At 27.7% G+C, this 20362-nt stretch overlaps 2 protein-coding genes across 2 annotated transcripts; both read right to left on the bottom strand.

The window, feature by feature from the left end:
* Nucleotides 1-638: 638 nt before the first annotated feature.
* Nucleotides 639-4513, bottom strand: Phum_PHUM197240 (uncharacterized protein; the record flags this gene model as incomplete). The annotated part of the gene is made up of 2 exons (XM_002425362.1): nucleotides 639-1060; nucleotides 4012-4513. 2 exons carry the CDS (start codon nucleotides 4511-4513, stop codon nucleotides 639-641), a joined length of 924 nt encoding a protein of 307 aa, XP_002425407.1.
* Nucleotides 4514-18980: 14467 nt separating this feature from the next.
* Nucleotides 18981-19746, bottom strand: Phum_PHUM197250 (uncharacterized protein; the record flags this gene model as incomplete). Its single annotated transcript, XM_002425363.1, has 3 exons — nucleotides 18981-19154; nucleotides 19285-19324; nucleotides 19700-19746. The coding sequence occupies 3 exons, from the start codon at nucleotides 19744-19746 to the stop codon at nucleotides 18981-18983; spliced, it is 261 nt and encodes an 86-aa protein (XP_002425408.1).
* Between the last annotated feature and the right edge of the window lie 616 nt (nucleotides 19747-20362).

Consider the following 20362-nt stretch of genomic DNA (forward strand, 5'->3'; position numbering starts at 1 on the left):
GCACATGATTTTTTTCTCTATTTGCGAATAATGATTCTCTTTTACACGCACGCATGCACGTGTATTTACACACGCACGTGCAAAAATTTTAATCATTTATTAAATCGTTTTAATGATTAACGTGTCTTACATCGTCCCGCAATACCGATTTCCGTTTGTTTTACGCGCGTGAGTTTTGCAAAAAAATTTCTTACGCGAATTCTAGAAATTTCTCTTCGTTAAAATAACTCCAAATGGTTATTATTATTATTATTATCAACCAAAAAAATCCGAGACACTATCAGGAGGCTTTATAACGAGGTCAATTTTATTTGACCTTTTAAAATAATTTTTTTACAAATATAATTTACAATAATTAAATACACAAAAGTAATAAAATACGCATGTAGATAAAACAAACAAACAAACAAAATCGTACCTGATTTACCAAAAAGGTATTTTTTAAATCCACGACTACAAACGGCTACAAACGACGTTCTCTCGTTTGTTTTTAACTGTATGAATATACAGATGTTGTTTGCGTATTTAAAATAGGAAGAAGAGAAAGAAGGAGTATCGTAATAATAATAATAATAATAATCATAACTGTTCAAAGGTCGTCAAGTATTTTATCATTATTATTTCAACTTTTTTTAAGGTTAACTTTTTAGCACACAATGAGAGGTACCGTCCGAGTTCAAAGTTCTTACAATAACCGCCCATTCGGATAACGTTGATACGCATACCATCGTTAAATCTCCAAGTTTTTTCCTACCCGTGAAAACAAATTCACCAGGACCGTGATGAGGTGAACAATGTCTAGGCATGACTAGTTTAACTATTTCCTTTTCTCTTAATTTATTATGACTCGTTTTATTATCATTATCATTATTATCACTAGAATTGACATTTTTTTCCTGCGATTTTATTTTTTTCAAATCTACGTAAGACGTAGGTATTAAATTATTAGTGCTGTACAAATCATCAGTCGAATGCCTGAGAACTTTTGTTATTTTAACATTTATTTCCGCTATTTCTAGTTCCGGTCTCACGTCTATTCCATATATCAATCCTCTAACAACTGTAAAAAAAAGAAAAAAATCATCATTATTATTATTTCGAACTAAAAAAAAAAAAAAATGGGATCGGATTTGTCAAATTTTTTTTTTTGATTTCTTGTTACGATTTCGAGACTTCAAGGATTTCCCGCCATTTTTTTTAAACGATAGTAAATCGCCTTGGCGTTTAAAATTTTTTACGAGGTCGAAAATAACAGGAAATAGAAAGAAAAAAAAGTTGTCGAAAATTCCCGTTTCGAAAAACCAAAAAAAATGACAAACAAACACACAACAAACTAAAACATTCAAAAAAAATTATTCCTCGTTTTTAATTACGTAATCATTATTATTATTATTAATTAATTTTTTTTTTTCGTGACGTATGATCCGATTTCAAAATGTTTTCGTCGTTCGCATAAAAAAGGTTTCAGGTACGCCCACCGATACAAAATAAGAAAAAAATTATCGAATCCGATGATGATATAAATTAAACGCGACGAGATCGCGTGTTGCTATTATTATCATTATTATTTTTTAATAATCGAGGTCATTTTTTTTTCCGAAAAAAAAAAAAATCCAGAACGAATATTACGCAATGCGGCGATATTACGGCATCGTCATGTAAAAATACGACGTACATATGTGCAACCGACAACCAAACAACCCAACAACCCAACAACCGACGACCAATTATGAGACTTTGAGGTGATCAACTTTTTACTTTTATTTTAAATAATAAATATATATATTAATCTCTTTATAAATTATTATTATTATTAATATCAACTTTCATTAACTAACATTATTATCATTATCATTTACGCGCGTAAAATGACCGTTTGGGAAGATTTTTGCTAAGAACAAACAAAATGCAACAACAGCGCAAAAAAAAGAAACTGATAGTGAACGTTTGTTCTTGTTGTTGTTGACGTCATTTTGAAACGGGTTGAAAGAGAGAGAGAGAGAGAGAGGGAAATTCGTACAATACCTGATACTACCTGAAAGGATGAATAATCGAAAGAGGTAGCTCGAACATATGTACCTACAAATAAATATTTCGGGGAAGAAAATGAACCGCATAAAAAACGATCAAATTTCATTTTGGCATTCGAAATAAAGAAAGAAAGAAAAAGAAGGAAAATTAAACACGTATTCCGTACCTGACCACTACCGGATGAAAATTTTCCTTTGTTATGAAATTTTTTTAACCGATTACCCCCCCTCCCCTCCCCTCACATCACCCCCATCCTACCTTCTTTCCTTTCGAGAGTTATCATTATTTACAAATAAGATACGTTTCGGTTAATTGCCGATTATGTTCAATTTTCCCCCCTGCCCCCGGCCTTACCTCCCCCCTCTCGATTTTCTTATAACTTTCATTTGATACCATTTCAAATGTGGAAAAATGAAACCGAAACGTAAATTCCGTGACGTAAATAATAATAATAAAAATGTAACGTAAAACTTTTAACGAACGAATGACTTCAACGGTTTTTTTCTTTTTTACCTGATTAAAAAAAAAAAAAAAATGTCGTAAAAAAATCCCCCCAACAAAGTCAAGTCTCCCCGCCGTAAAAACAAAATCGATATCAATCGATATATTGCGATATATTTCGATATATCGATATTTTAAACCGAATCGAACGAAAATTGAAAACAAACGAAAATAAATTTAAACCGTCGGCATACAAAATTCGACGCCGTTCGTTTATGTTTGAAAAAACGAAAAAAAAGGCGGGAAAATTTATTTTGGCGGGAAAATGATTTTATTTAAAAAACAAACGATAAAAATTGAAATTTTTTTATTTTTTCTATTCGTTCTTCGTAACGTTTTTTTTTTTTTTTTTTTTTTTTTTGCCTCACGAATTCTTTCCTTTTTTTTCGTTTGTGTCCCTCCTTCTCCTACCCCTCTCCCTTCCCCTCCCTTCGTCGAGCCTCCTTCGAAAACTCATTTTTTTTTTTTTTTTAAATAACTTTAAATATTTTATTTAAAATATATAATATATATATCGAGGAACCATTAAGTGCCTCACAATATTCACTGAAACCAATAAGATTATAGATAATTTTTTTTTTAAAAGCATTTTTTTTTTAATACCTTCAAGAGGAGACTTTTTGTTCAGGCATCGTCATTTACGATAGAAAAAAAAGGTGGAGAGAGAGAGATAGAACGAGAGAGAGATGGAAAGAGAGAGAGACAAAAACCTCATCATTATATGCCCTGTTCAGGTTCATTTTTTTTTTTTCTTTCCATTTTAAAAGTTTTTTATGTGCTCCCGCGTGCTCTCAAAAAAAAAATTCTTTAATAATTATCTGATAATGAGATGAAAAAAAAGAAGGTTGCTCCTGCCTCAGAGACATTTTCATTTTTAAAAAAAAGAAATAAATTTTTTTTTAAACATATAAGAAATATTAGTCGTAGTAAATAATAATAATAATAATTTTGACAAATCAATAGAAAATCGATTATTTAAATGTTTGCTTGTGTATTTAAATGAAAAAAAAAAAAAAAAAAAAAAATGAGATCGAGGAGTAATTGTTGTCATGGTCGTCGTCGTCGTCGTCTGCTACTCCTTTGTACCGAATTTAAAAAAAAAAAAAAAAAAATTAATTTGAATTTCTTGTTGTGGGCTTAACCAACCACGAAGGTAGTACACCTTTGATGAATTACAATACCGACAAATAAATCAAAGGATTTTTTTTTTTTCAGGTACGTAAAGAAGAAATTATTTGAATTGTTATTGCATGAAACAAACGAACAAACGGGATTTCCGATTGTGTTTAACTTTTTTTACCATCGTGGCTTTCTGCAATTTTCTGTAATTTTATTCAAGGTTGTTGTTTTCTGTAAAACATTTGTGCCAACGTTCACGTCAAGGATAACAAATCGATATCGTGCCAATAACAAAAATTCAATTTTTATATCCCTTATATAGGGAACTAAAGGTTCCGTTTAAAAATGAAAACAACTCACCTAAATCGTTTGTGCAAAAGGCGTGAGCCATTTCTTGATGAGTGCACGGACGGCATCCATCGTTAATGAGATCATAAACTGATGACCCTTTGGCCACGGGATGAAGATCGTAACTGAAACCCGCGATTTCTTTTTTAAATTCTCCGGATTCGTTAACGGCTTCAACGTAAATTGCAGCTTGTCCTTTTTTACTTTGAAAACACCGTATCATTTGTTTATGTGCTCCATCGTCGAGTGAAAACAATGGCGACAGTGATCTTTTACCTTCTACGAAAAGTCTCGCGCCGGAAAAATCAGGCGTGACTTTTATGCAACCGCGAAATTCTCTTTCGCTGTTTGGCAGTCTTAATAACACCCTGAGAGCTCCTCTCGGATACGTCCACGTTATGTGACCCTGAACACATCTTAGATAAACTGGAGTGACACCCCGACCTTGACTCGGAGACAAACTAAGTCCGCTAAAAATGACAAAAAAAAAATACAAATTTAAATATGGCGACATTTTTTTTTTTTGGATCTCTTGCGTGGGGGGGGGGGTGAAAGTGGAATTAGAAAAAATGTCTGATTTTAAGTCTAATTATGTAATTAACCAATCGTTAAATTTTCTAAAACTAGTTTATTATAAATATTTGTTAATTAAAAAAAAAAAAAATTTATTTATTTATTTATTTTTTATATTTTTTCGATATTAATTTGCTCTAAAATTTTTCTTTTCGAGTCTTTTCCATTAAAATAATATAAAACAAGTTTTCAAAGAGATATATAATATAAAAACGGAAAGTTTCCGTAAGTAAAATTTTTACAACGAATAACACGAAATATTAAATAAAAATTACAAAGTGAAATTTAAATCGACATGAAAAAAAAAGATGGCGAAATCGGAAAATTTTTATTTTTTTTACGTAGGTAGCCTTAAAGTATTATTTTCTTTATTATCCTTTTAAAAAAAAATACATAAAAATAAAATTATCGCAAAGATGACCACACCCTAAAAGGTGGTACCACCGCCATCCAAGGAAAGTCAGCCGCCATCGATTACAAAATTTATTTTAAAAAAAAAAAAAAGGCATTCGTCTGATTAATTGCTAAAGTTTTTCTTTTTTCGTTAAAAAAAAAAAAAATTATAAATGAGATTTACCGTGCCTAAAGTTACAAATAAATAATAATAATAATAATAATGAAAATTTTACCCTTTGGCTATAATATCGCGAGAATTTTTTAAATATATTATATCATCTCTCATATATATATAAATATAAATATGGAATTTAATGGTAATAAAACAACGGGAATAACAAAGTCATAGAGTAAGAAAACGAAAAAAAAAAAAAAAGTTCAAACACGGATTTGTGTATTATAATATGAAACAACAACAACAACAACAAAAAATCCCTCCGGGATTTCTATTTATGGTTTAACGAGTACCTGAACGAGTAAAGGTATATAAAAATCTACGTTTTTTTTTTTATGGTTAAAAATATTTCCAGGATTACCTTAAGTAGTTATTTCCAATTTAAAAAAAAAAAAAAAACCTCAGAACTAAAACCTTTTGACGCCATTTTTGCCGGTTTTTATTTTTTCTTTTTTCCTCGTCTACGATTATTATTATTTTTTTCCCCCCTTTAAGATTCGAATCAATAAATCATTATTATTATTTAAAATATATATATATATTAAATACAAATCATTTTTTATATTTTGTTAAATTAAATTCAAAAAATATTATTATAGAATTTAAAGAGAAAGAAGGAATTTAATATCGAGATTACATTAGTTAGTTGATCGCCATTTTTTTTTTTTTAACTCGTACTCACAACATTATAATACTCGTCAAGAAGGAAAAGAAGAAGAAGAAAATGGTTTCTCTTTCTTTCCTTCAACACTAAAAACGACTTAAAACATGTAATTAAAAATAATATGTTTTAATGTAATGCAACAACTAAAAGAAATAAAATGAAAATGTTGTTGGTAATGTTTGGAAAGTCATTCGATAGAACAAAAAAAAGCGGTTACGCAACGTAATAATAATAAATTTAACTCTGTTACCGTTTTTACTTATAAAAAAAATTATCTTCCTCCCTCTTTTCCTCCCTCCCCCCCCTATCCGCCCTTCCTTAATTAATTATTATTTTTCTCTGATGATTATTAATAATAAAAAACTGTTTGGATTTTTTATTAGTAAATCGTAAAAAATGGCGCACAAAAAAAAAAAACAATCAGGTTTGAATTTTTGTTTCAAAACTATTAAAAAATTACAAACGGGTAATAAATCGGGAAAAATTGTTTCAAAACATTTAAAAAACTATTCGAAAAAAAATGCATAACATAACATAATAATTTCAACGAACAGAAGCATAGAATATTATTATTTTTACGAGACCGTAAAAATAAATTTTAAAAAACATTAAAACGTAGTAGTAGTAAGAGAAATCATCTCTCTCTCTCTCTCTCTTAGATGATTTTTGTTTTTTTTTTTTAGTTACCGGAATGATAATAATAATAATAATAAAGCGAAACGTAAAAAAAAACCGTCCAACGAACGACATGCGCCATTTTTTTTTCTTTATTCCTTCCAGGTAAATTTAAAACGTACAAAAAAAAAAAAAAAACTTTAATCTTTCGGATTACTACTACGTTCTCTCTCTCTCTCTCTTTTCCATTTAAAACTAGACTTGGAGAAATTCCAGAGCTAATTCTATAGACCCTAATTAAAATTTCGTAGGTATGTTTGAAAAAAAGTTTTTTATTTTATTTTCTCTTTGTCTTTAGGTATGAAAAACTATTGTCAGAAGATTGTTAATAATAATTTTTTCTTTTATCAGCATCTCAAAGGATCAAACTTTTATTCCATTTTTTTTAATAAGAAATCATAGTACAAACATTAATCAAATTTTTAACGTATTGAATAATAAAAAAATTACAAAAGCACGCGACGACGACGACGACGATTCATTTATAAAACGATAATTTATCGACTAAAAAAAATTTAAATGATTTATAACATTTATTACCTGTATAAGTAAATTGTTTAATAAAAAATCCCGAATTTGATTTTAAAATCGAGACAGAAATTTATTTAAAATAAGTTTAAATATTCCGTAGACAAATAAATAAATAAATAAATAAATTTGCAAACCGTTTATATAAACGTAAATTAATCATTTTTCCCCCCTTGTAAAAAATTTACGCTCTAAAATGCCTACGAATAAAAAAACAAAAAATAAAAAAATTTACGCTGTAAAATACCTACGAATAAAAATAAAATAAAAATTGGATTTAGTTTTAAAAGCGCGACTTTTTTTTCCCCCCCCCCCTTTTAAATTTATTGAATTTTTATCAAAACGTAATAAAAAAAAAAACTCCGTAATAATAATAATAATAATAATAATAATAATAATGATAATAATAATAATAATATTGATAATAATAATAATAATATAATATTTTTTACGAAATTGAAATTTTTATAATTTTTAAACGCCTCGCGATAATATAAATTTTTTTTTTTTTTGTGGTATAAAAAAATTATTAAATTCGACCTTAAGGTATTAGAAAACGCCTCGGCACGGTTACTTTTTTTTTTTTTAAATTTTATATTATAACGTAAAATAATAATAATAAAAATAATAATAAAATAAATAACGCGTGCCTATGAAAAAAAAATCAAGGTAAATATACAAAAAAAAAAAAACCAGTTCACATTCACCCAACACTTGGCAATTTTCAAAGACGTTTAACGAAAGCAGTCGACCAACACCACACCCAAGTTTTTTTTTTTATATTCAATATCAGCATCTAAATCCCAGACGTAATCCTCTCATAAAGCACTTTTTCAATTTTCTCGGCTGTATATGGTAAAAAATAATAATAATAATAATAAAAAAGGAAACGGAAACCTTTTACGAAAAAAAAAAAACCTTGCATAAAAATCGCCAATGTTGTTTTCTTTTTTCCGATCCGAATGCCCCGCGAAATAAATTTTCCATAATGATAAGATAATAATAATACGAAAACGATAAAAATAAAAAAAGTGGGGGTGGGGGGCATGCATTAACAAGGTCTCATTGCTGAAGTTAAGGCGACCACTAAAATAATAACAATCCAAACCATTTGGGATTCGGTCGGTATGTTAAGTGAAGGCGGGGGAGGGGAGGGAGGGAGGGGATAAAAAGGAGAACATTAAAATAGGAGCCGAGAAAAAAAAAATGTTCAGAATATAATAATAATAATTCATCTACCTGATGCCTTAAAGCCACGATGATGATTCATTCAAATCAAAAAAAAAAAAAAAAAAACATTTTCATATCCATCATCAACAAACGTATCGTATCTGTATCATTTCAAATGTATAAACATACAAACCTAAAAACTCCTCCCCGTCCTCCCTTCAATTTTATTACTACCTCCCCACCACCATCCCCCTAAAAAACCTTTCGACGATGAAAGCACGAAAAAAAAATAAAAATAATTTTACTCACGTCGAAACGTGACGAAACGGAAATAAAAAAAATTTTTTTTTTTAACTTTTTCCTGGAGAAAGTAATGTAAATAATAATAATAATAATAACGGTTTCGATAAACTTTCTCACAGGAAAAAACAAAAACAAAACAAATCGAACTCGAAGCAATAAATTTACATTATTAATCATTTGGAAAAGTAAAAAAAAAAAAAAAATAAATAAATTGGTTTGAAATGAAAGCCCCATCATCGTTTACAAAAAAAAATTCAATAATTTACATTAAATAATAATAATAATAATATTATGTGTAATGATAGGCGAACTGACATTTTGCACAAAAACACGTTCGTAAAAAATAATAATAAATTATTAAAAAAAAAAAAAAAAGTTTTATTATTAGAATCTGAATAATAAATTTTGTAAAAAAAAAAAAAAAATCGAAAACGAACAAAACAAAACAAGTTTAACATAAAAAAAATATTTATTAACCCGCGGTATGAACAACAACAACGACAAACAACAACAACAAAGACGACGACTTAAAGGCTACTTTATTATTATTTTTTTAAAATTCCAAATCAAACGTAAATCACATTAAACAATTTCATTTCCGGTTTAAACAAATAACCCTCATCCCCAAATTCAAAATACTTTAATACAAAATTTCATCCGATTCTATGACTTCATTTCAAAATAATAATGGCTGACGTTCATCCATTTGTAATTATTATTATTTAAGTGCAAGATAAAAATTCGAGGACAATAATTTTTTTTTTAAAAACTACTACTTTAATCGAAATTAAAAGAAATGCCATTAATGAAAAAGAAAAAGGTACAGTTACCAAGGGCACAGGCACACACACAACCGTGCAATTTTAAAAAAGCAGACGAAAAAAAAAAAGGAAAGAAAGAAAATTTCAAGTTGGACGCATTAATTACCACCATCACCACCACCACCACTACCACTACCATCAGGTTGAACCTTGTCGAGTACTTTTAAATGCATCTCTTTTAAATGCATCATCACGACGTACGAACAAGAACGAAACGAGTTATTCCGACCTTAAATAACCTCATTAATGCCCCGTCGTGTACCTACCATCGTACCTTGTTTTTTTTTTATTAACGTTACTACCATAAATATCTATCTCATAGGGTATTGGTTTTATTAACACTTTCAAAAAAAAAAAAGAAGGGGCGGGGCGGGGGAAAGGAAAAATAGAGAAAAACATAACCGATAAATGTTTTTTGTCTTTATTTCTCTCTTTTCTAACTTTTAATTTTTTTTCACGCGTTTAAAAATAACGTTAATGATAATAATAATAATAATAATAATAATAATAATAATAATAATAATAATAATAATAATAATAATAATAATAATAATAATAATAATAACCACTTGATAATCATTAATTACGTCATTTTCAAACGGAAATGATCGTTTAATTTTTTTTTTTTTAACGACTTAAATTGTTTATAATGATTTTGGCATGCGACCGAAACTTTTCCGACTTTTTTTGAAATTTTCCGTTTGTTTATTTACTTCTCTTATGGTTGTTTAACCGAAAGGGGGAGGCAAACAATAATAATAGTAATAATAATAATAATAATTTCGTCGTTATTTAAAAAAATTTTTAATGATACTTACAGGTAGAAGTCGCGCGAGATGACGACACAAAAGAAACGTAAAAAAATTATAACAGCCCGAGGAGGATGTAATTCCTCTTCCATTTATACTTTATATTTTTTAATACATATATAAAAAATAATCGTCTGCTTTTTTAAACTGACCGAAGAACGTCATCATTTCATGATTGTTACAATTTATCTTAGAAAAGCCACAAGATTTACTACCACATTTTCACGTTTTTTTTAAATGTAAAACGACGGTTAAATTTTTATTTGTTCATCACCGCAAAACGAGGTGTCGTATTTTACAATTTACACCAGTAAATCATTTACCTCCCCCCCTCTCTCTTTCTCTCTCTCTCTCTTTCACTCTTTTAAAAATTATCTCGTTTTTTACAATCCGTTAAACAATTTTCTATCGTTTAAAAATGTCGCAAAAAAAAACAAACCTTTTCTTATTGGGTTACGCTTCGAAAACTAAAAATTATACGATATTTATTTTAAATGATAATAATAATAATAACAGACGGATAACCGTATTTATCTCCGTGTCAATATTTGAGTAAGAGAGAGACAGAGAGAGAGAGAAAGAGAGAGAAACGAAAGCAACGTTTTTTTTGAAAAACCTTTTTTTTAAACGAATAATAATACTTTGTTTTGGTGTCAGTCAGTCAGTCAATCATTTTTACATTTTCTGCAACAAACAAACGTGCAAAACAACCGAACATACAAAACAAACGAATGTACAAAACCGAACGTTATTTCAAAAAAAAAAGAAAATGTCACTGACATTTGACAAAACCCTGGAAAAATGATTGAAACAAATTGGTTTTCATTTTTTAACGAAATTAATCTCATAATAACAACCATAACATTCGAAAATATATAATAGTCGTAATAATAATAATAATAATAATAAAATTGATAAATAATATCCCGAAAGGTTTTTAAATTATTTCTTTCTTTTACGACCGGTCTAATTAAACCTTTGAAACGAAAATTTTTCTTTTTCGGGTTTTTCCCTGAGGGGGAAATTTATTTTGATAAATTCAAAATTTATATTTATATTACCCGGAGAAAAAATCATGACAGGCGTAATATTTTGAATAAACATTAAATAGAACAATTATTATCAACGTGACCGGTTTCTCGTAAACAACACAAAGTTTTCTTATTTATTACCATTAGCGCCCTAAAACGAGCTATACAACAACAACAACAACAACAAAAAGGTAAATAATTTATTTACACAAAAAATTTATTTTTTATTAGCACACACAAACACACACACACCAATGAATATAAATTTATATGTAACTTTTTTTTTAAATCCAATTTTATTTCATTACACAAAGTTATAAATTTAAATTAAATTTATTATTATTATTATTTTTCCAGTAGTTTTTTTTTTTTTGTAGGGTGGCAGAAATTAATTTATTATCGATAGGCGTTTGTTAACTCGTTGTAATAACCTTACAATGTCAGGGTCATTTAAAATTATTCAAAATCCTGTTGTATATATATATATATATATATATATACCTTTCTCTTGTAGCAAACAAACAAACAAAAAAAATCTAACTGGAATTAATTCACAAAATAAAATTCCGTATTTAAACGTATTCATGGATGCTGGAGAAATAAAAAAAAAAAAAAAAAAAAAGTTTTTAAGATGATCTCGTTTGTAAGAAAAAATTCACATGTTTTAGTTGTGACGTCGTCAGTCAAACCCTCATCGTCGTCAAAGTTTTTAATTTCATTTTGTTCTAGAAAGTTGTTATAAATTACTTTTTTATGCAACGTTTCCTTTTATTTATTTACTTAATGCCCTTTTTTTTTTTTCCTCCTCCATCTTATTATCCCAAATAGTAAATATATTCCAAATGTTTTATAAAAGGTCGTTTAGAAAAAAGAAGAAAAAAACGACGACACGAAATTTGTTTTATTTCATCATCTTCTTCTTCAAGGAAGATGAACCGAAAAAAAAATGGTAGGAAAACAAACGTGGAAGAAGAAATAAAGATTTATAAAAGAATAATATCGATTCGCCATATTTATATTTATTATATGAACAGTTATTTTTCTTTCTTTCTTTCTTTCTCCATCATTTTGATATTACTCATATGTACGTTATTAATTTACCCTTTGGCGACCTTCTTTTGTTATACACACCTGCTCACTTTTATCCTAATAATAAAAAAACTAGTTTGCCGAAGAAGTCAATCACACCGATACGAAAACGTTTGATGATGAGACTCAACCTTGTCCACGATTGTCCTTTAAGGTACGGCATTAGATTTAAGGCACAATAAAAAGATTTTGTAAAAGCTAACGGATTGTTATCAAAATAATACGACGCGATAAAAACAAAACTGATAAAATTTTTTTTTTTTTTTTAAATAAATTTTTATGTACATACTCGATTTAACGATTCAAATAATTTGTGCGTGGGGGGTTATAGATAGACAAGAAGTAATAAAAAATAAATAAAGATCATTAACTAACCACCTTATAAAACGTTATGAAAATAAAATTTTTTATTAAATGATAAGAAAGGTAATAATACGTAAATAAAAAAAAAAAAAAAAAAAAAATGGAGAAGGGGCTTTAGGGACTGGATTATTCTTCCACACAACCGATCGATAAAATCAATCGAAACATAATTGCCAACAAAATAATATTGTCGTGAAGGTATTTTCACATTTGTTTCACCTTCAATCCGCTCCTTTTACTTATAATTTTTCATACAAGGAAAAAAAATTTAAAACGAGAATTTTTTTTTATTACTCGTCGGTACCGACGAAGAACCCAACCCAACATGAAAATTTTCTTTAAAAAATAATAATAATAATAAATTATTAAATTAATTAATCGATTGAAAAAAAATTTACGTAAAAACAAAGTTGCCAACATTTTAAAATAAAATTCACGAAGGGAAACGTTTTATTTATTGACCGAGTATACTACGACACACGAGCTCACAATTCTTATAAAAAATTCAATGCTTCGTACCCTTGTGTGGAAACGAGGATTTATTCAACGATCATGACTTTATATTTTTTTTAATGATACTACTACTTATTCTTTTCGAAATAATAATAATAATAAAATTGACCCAACTATATATAAAAAAAAAGTGAGGGATGAAAAAAAATGTGCGGCTAGTAGGTATAAATATGAATTCGAGACTATGTATCCGTAACATGGGTTCCATACAATTAACAAAGTTACGTTCTATTGTTGTATAATAAATGGCAAGGAATTATATATTAAATGACATTCGTACCTTATCCTACCTGAAAAACAACAATTCAGGTTTTTTCCTCATTTAAACATGTATAAAACCAATCGTCGAATCGTTTTTTTTTTTGTCGTAACGCAGAGATCTTCTTTAAAAAAAAAAAAAAAATAACAATGAATGTTATTCATGATCTTGGTATCCATTGCCCTAACGTTCGCCCTACCTCCCCCTCCCCCTCCCCCTCAAAAAATACGTTATTTAAAAAAATAATTATGACGCGTATGTAAACACAAAAAAACACGATTTAACAAAACTTTAACCAAATAAAAACAAGCGTAACCGTACCTGAGTAATTAATTACCTTCTTCGTATGTCAAATCGTAAGGTTGAAGGAAAAGGAAAAATTTTTCATTTGTCGAAAGAAAATTCGAGAAAAATAACTTTTTCATTTTCCTGCCTTGTTGTTGTTGTCATTTAAAAAAAAAAAAAATTCTTTCGTTTTAGAGAGAGGTCGATGACATTTTGTTTGAGATTTTGAATTGATGATTGTGTTTAATCAAAATCTACCTATAACTTTATGGTCGACTTTAAAATAAGATAAAAATCATAAGAACGCGTCATAAAACCTATAAAAAAAAAGTTTTTAAAATTTTCATATTTTATTTTTTTTAAATGTATTTTTCAAATCTCAGTTAGATATCAAAGTAATTTTTGTCTGTCCGGTCCAGAAGAATTGGATGCTGTGTGTGTAACTAAATTGTCTGACCTTGAAAAACGATTTCCTATACAAATTATTAGACACGAGAGATAAATTACGATTTGATTACACAATTTTCTAGTTTATGGGGTTATCACGCCATATGTAAAAAAAAAAAATTTAAATTAAAAAACAACAACAACAAAATAAGGTTCCTGTTTGTTTCCCTTTTCTCCGACCCATTTCATATTTTTTAAAAAACCCGCCATATTTGTGGCTTTTTATCTTTATTTGCTAAGAGTTATCTTGTTGCTTTATTTAAAATATTCTTTTCATCTCCGACACAAACAAAAATCATTGTTCAAACTTAAAAAATCACATTAATAACACATCCGGAACAAACAATACTAAAAGGGCGAAAGTAAAAAAAATATTTATGACGTAGCAGCAGACGACGAATCAAAAAAAACAAAAAAACAAAAACAAAATTCCAGTTTCATTTCCTTTGTAGACGATTCGTTTTTACGTAAAAAAAAAAAAAAAAAAAACTCAACGTAATTCTCTCTCTCTCTCTCTCTCTCACTCTCTACCTTTTATAAATTAATAATAATAATAATAAAATACATTTTATATAAGAATTTAATTAGCGTACGGTTGGAAGTACGGGAGAGATAAATTAAAAAATAATATAAAAAACGACGTGAATTAAAACTTAACTTGTTTTTTTCTAAATAATTAATAAATTTTTTTATCAATTTAAATTTAAATTTATTTTGATAAATTCAAAGTGAAAAAGTAATAAATAATATTCTCGATTTATAATAATAATAATTGAATATAAAAAAAAATCTCCCCGTCCATTTTTTTTTCTTTTTCTCCAGCAATTAAAATTTTTATAGTCTAGAAAAATACTCAAATTTTTAGTAATGTCGGCCTATTAGAATTTTTTTTTAAACGCCTTTAATAATAATAATAATAATAATAATAATAATAAGGACTTGTATGAATTTTGACGATTTTTTTTTTTTAAGGTACAAAATAACCATTAACGAAATCTTGTTTTTTTCCTTAAAGAAGTTGTTTGTTGTTGTTGTTGTTATTTTGTCGGTAGTTTAAGTAGATTTATTTTTACAACCGGTGGAGGAATTTGACGTTCGTTTTCATTTAACCGGAAAATAAAATTTTATCAAAATCCATTTCTGGAATTTAAATACAAAATTTTTTTTTTTTTTAAATGATTACGAAACGAAACGCATGCGACCATTTCCGTTTAAAACCTTCTTCTTTCTTTCGTTTAATCAAAATCACCCATCTTTCCAGCTATTTTTTTTTTTATTTTCCAGGTGATTGATGATTATTATTATTATTTCTTCTCTTGAATTATATTTAATCGTTATTGTCGCTCCATAAAATGCAAAATTATTGTCCAGTCATCTCGTTCGGTCAGTCACTACTGACTGGGATTTTAAACCGCGAACACAAATTATGGTTACAACAATTGTTTGTGCCGCCATATTAATGATTTCTTGTTTGTACTACCACAAAGGTCAAAAGATAAACATGGAACTGGAACATTTTTCGTATAATTTAACCGACGATGAAAAGAAGCAAAAAAAAAAAAAAAAACCGCGATAAAACACGATGGAAATTTCTTTATTACTATTATTATTATTTTAATATCGCGAAATAAAATTTTGCATAAAAGGAAACTTACTCTTTCCTTTTTCCGTTTTATAATAAAATTAAATTTAACACGTTGCCACGTTGAAATGTAAAAATTTAACACATGAAAAATTCACTCCAGTTATCAACAAACAAACAAACAAACAACAACCCGAAATAAACATGTTGACTTGTTGTTTTCAAATATACACGTTCGTTATAAATAAATTTTAAATATTTATTACCCGTAAAAAAAAAAAAAAAAATTTAACACGTACACGGCGATAAATAATTTTTTAAAAAACGCGCGTTTTCATATAAAAAGGAAACGTGTCACAGGTATGAGACAGGTACCTCAAAAAAACGCTTTCGTTTTATTTATGTCATTTAAACAAACAAACAAAAAAAAAATTGATTTCGTTTTGGTGACCAAATCCTTGACAGATGGACAATGGTTAGTTATATGTTACCTTAGATAAAAAAAAAAGTATCGTAAATATACTTGTCAACCCCCATTTTCAGGTATTTCCTCCCTCCCCCCCTCTGTCTCTCTTTCCACAATAAACAAATCGTTTACAATATGTTCGCGTTTTCTTTTTTTTATTATGTGGAAAACCACGTGCAAACAAACACAAAATCAATATATTCGAGTGAAAAAGAAAGAAACGATTTCGAATGTTAAAAAGAAATCCATTTAAAAAAGAAAAAGTTGTATTGAACTCAGTCTCTCCCCTCCATACTTTTTAATTATCGACTAATTATCGTGTAATAAGAAAATCACGATTTTAATTTTATTCTCCTTTTTAAAATAATAATTTTGTGATAATTTTAATCAATTAAATTTAATTATCGATTTAAATAAATAAATAAATTTAATTCGAAGGTAAAGAAAAAATGTAGTAAGGCGAAACAATAACCACGTTTTTTTTATAACCACGAAAGTTATTGCCACGAAATTCATAATTTCGAAAGGTTACTCTTTCCACGACATCCTATTATACTTTTTGTAAATTAAACGTGGAACCTTTACCAAAAAAAAAAAAAAATAATAACCGTAAAAAATTATTGTCCGATTAAAAATTCATTCCGGATTGAAGGGAAAAGGGAGGGGGAGGGAAAAGTCACATCGAAAAATTCAATAACTGAACAACAACGAATGAAATAATAATAATAATAAGGGGATTTAAGAAAGAAAAAAAAGGTACCGAAAACTTAAAAATACCCACGACGCGTAGGTAAGGCACGAATTGAAAATATGCCGCCATGATTTTAAGGTTGAATTGCTTCTGTATAAGAATTACATCCGATCGATTTCAATCATTTTTTTTTTGAAAATAACGCACGAAAAAACGTTTTTGATAATTTCCATTGTGTTAAGAATAAAAATAATAATAATAATAATAATAATTTTTGAGGTTTCACGTGTTTTAAATATTAAAGTTAAATTTTAAAATTTAAAAAACGACACATTTAATTCATTGATAATAATAAAAAAACAAATAATTTTAATCTGGTTCCACGACACGCTGTTGGAAATATTGATAAAAAGATTTTCCCATAGTTATTCCTACAGCAAACTGATAATTAAAAAGCGGTTCACCACAATTCTTATACGAAACATTCAAAAAATACATACTTTGGTCACGTGAGAAAAAATGTGATTAAATACATAAAAAAAAAAATTATTATTATTATATTAAATTTGTTATGAGAGTATTGTGCGTGTGAAAATAATGTTCGTCATCATCATCATGTGCTAATACATAAAAATTTTGTCGAAATCAAAAAAAAAAAAAAAAAAATGATTACGAAATTTAAAAAAAAATTTTATCAAACAGCAACAGCAACAACAAATGTGTTCAAACAGACAAAAAAAACATAAAATTTTGGAGGAGGTGAATGTTGCTTTTTTTTGTCTTATTTAAACAACATAAATATCAATTTTCATTTTCACAACCATGTATTTGTAAATATAAACAATTTCTAGAACCTTCTATTTTAAAAAGGAGACTCAAAAACTTGTTTTCTTTTTTTTTTTGTGTGTGTGTGTGTGTGGTTATTATTTATTGTTGTCCACTCAGGCATTATTTTCTAAACAAGATAAATGACTATTTCTGTGTGTGTGTGTGCATAAAAGAAAAAATAAAATTCGAATGCATAAAATTTTGTTATTGAATGAGTGGTCACAAAGTTTTCTGAATGGAATTGTATACGAATAATAATAATAATAATTGATCGTGGAATAAGAATGAGACTTGATTTCTTATCAGAGAATGTTTATAAACAAAAAAGAAGGGCCCCAATTCTCTATAACTGGAACTCATTTTCCCTCTCTCTCTCTCTCTATCCTTAACTGATGAAAATGTAAAACTCGATTAAATTTTTTATTTTTTAAAAACGTTCACGGATCGTTTAGAACGACAAAAGGAAATAATTAATAATTTTTTCTACATAATGCAAAAAAAAATTCAACCCCAACCCTTAGAAATGAAATAGAATATGCGAACCTCACTCAGTCAGGCCTCACCCTCTTCTGCAAGTTTAAGTTTTCACCTGTGAAGTTGTTGATGGTGGTAAATTCCTTATTTCCAATAAGGGTCGTTAATGGTTGCCATGAATAAACAACTCGACGGTAATGGCTACCTACCCCTTATTCTAAGGGAGTGACATCATCCCTTTCTATTTTTAAAATTTCAAGACAGCTTCTCATTTGAGAACCGAGTTTACAACCTCTCTCTCATCTTATTCAAACGTTTCTTATCCTTCCCTCTCTACTCTTTTTCGTTTTTATTATTATTATTTTATTCTTTATTGTGAGTCGGTGTCAAAAAAGCAATAGCAGGTGGTAGAATGAATCAAATTCTACACACACAAAACATTTTTTTTTAAAGTATCAAATATACATATGCGCCAACAATAAAATTTTCTGTTAAATTCTTCTAATAATTTTCGAATTAAATTTTTATGTTTTTTTTTTTTTTTGATGGGTGATGTCGAGGTTTGTCATTTTTGATACAAGAAATACAATCAAATCCTTGTTTGCCACCGTTTTGCAGGTACAATAATATTTTATCAATTTAAATCCTTGTTTTGATATTGATTTGCACGAGGTATGCCATTATCGTTATCAGACATGTGTTTGTCATTCTTGTGCATGCACAACAATCAATTAAATTACATCAAGTTTACTGATAAGTAAAATTTTGTCAATAATATTACCTCCCTGATTACTCCATTTGCTACCAAAACCTTGTTTTTGCAATTTTAAGGTTCCATATCAAAGTTCTAGAATGTTTTTCAATACTTTTAAAACATTATGCAATACAATATCTTGCATTATGTTACCTTCATGTAATGTTTTCCAAATGTTTTCAAACAAATCATACACCTTGCAATTACTTTCCATGTTTTTTATAATATTATCATTTATACAATTCGTGGTTTGTTTAACCTTTAAATAAAGTTATTATAATGAAAGAATTATAGTATTTCGCCATGTAATACAAAAACATAAAACAAAAACATAATCCAATGAACAATAACTGAAAAGTTAGTTGTTTAATATAAGAATTCAAACTTACAAAGTTTCCAACGAGTTTTTTCTCCGTTAATAATAATAATCTACAAACGATAAATGACTAATTTACAAATATCTTATCTAAAATAAATAATTACTTTCTTGAAATTGATAACACAAACGATAAAAAAAAAAAAAAAAAATTATATAAAGCTGTAATCATTACGACAGTAATGTCTGACGCAGCATAAACAAATAAAAACAAAAATGGCGTCTCGTTACAATTTACCGCTAAAACGGTCAGTTATGAAAAATGCACACACATTGAAATATTAAATTTCTTTTATAACGATCGATAATAAGTATTAATTATAATAAATTTTTATTAAAAAAAAAGGACGAATTGGATTCCTTATATGTTTCTCCTATAAAGAAACGTTTAATTTAAGTAAAAAAAAAAAAAAAAAATGATAACTTACTTTCCGCTCCAATCGCAATTTTCACCCATTATATTTCCAGACGCCATATTAAAAAATATCACAAATAATAAAGAAATTTTTATGTAAAAATCCGTTAGCGAATTTTGATATTTATGCCGTAGATAATTACCCCGCGAACTTCTATGTTCGTTATTTACACTAATCGAATAATTATTTATTCCGAATATATAATCATTTATATAATTAATCACACCGGCACAAGCCATTTTTATTTTACATAAATCACAATAATAAGATTCCATTACTGTCATTTTTATATCGGTGAGTCCGGGTAAATTTGCGGACATGTTTACCACAATTAAATCAATTCATTTCACATTTAAAAAAAAGATAAAAATTTTCAATTAACAAAAAAAACAATGATTAATTAAAACGATAACCAAAAAAAAAAAAACGGTCGAAACATTTATAAAATAAAAAAATAAATAAATAAATAAATTCGATACAACAATTCAAACTCTCACACAAACTAAACGAAAAGTTTTACACTGGAATCAAGATGAAAGCTTTCAACAACAACTCCTACGAAAGATTTACGAACAAGTGGTTCGTGTCGTTCGGAAATGTTCGGTAATTTTCGTACTCATATTTTTCATTTAAAAAAATTATTTTTCCCATAAGTTAAACATATGTGAAATTGGT

The sequence above is a fragment of the Pediculus humanus genome, genomic scaffold (genome assembly GCF_000006295.1).
Source record: "Pediculus humanus corporis 1103172107546 genomic scaffold, whole genome shotgun sequence".
NCBI lineage: Eukaryota > Metazoa > Arthropoda > Insecta > Psocodea > Pediculidae > Pediculus > Pediculus humanus.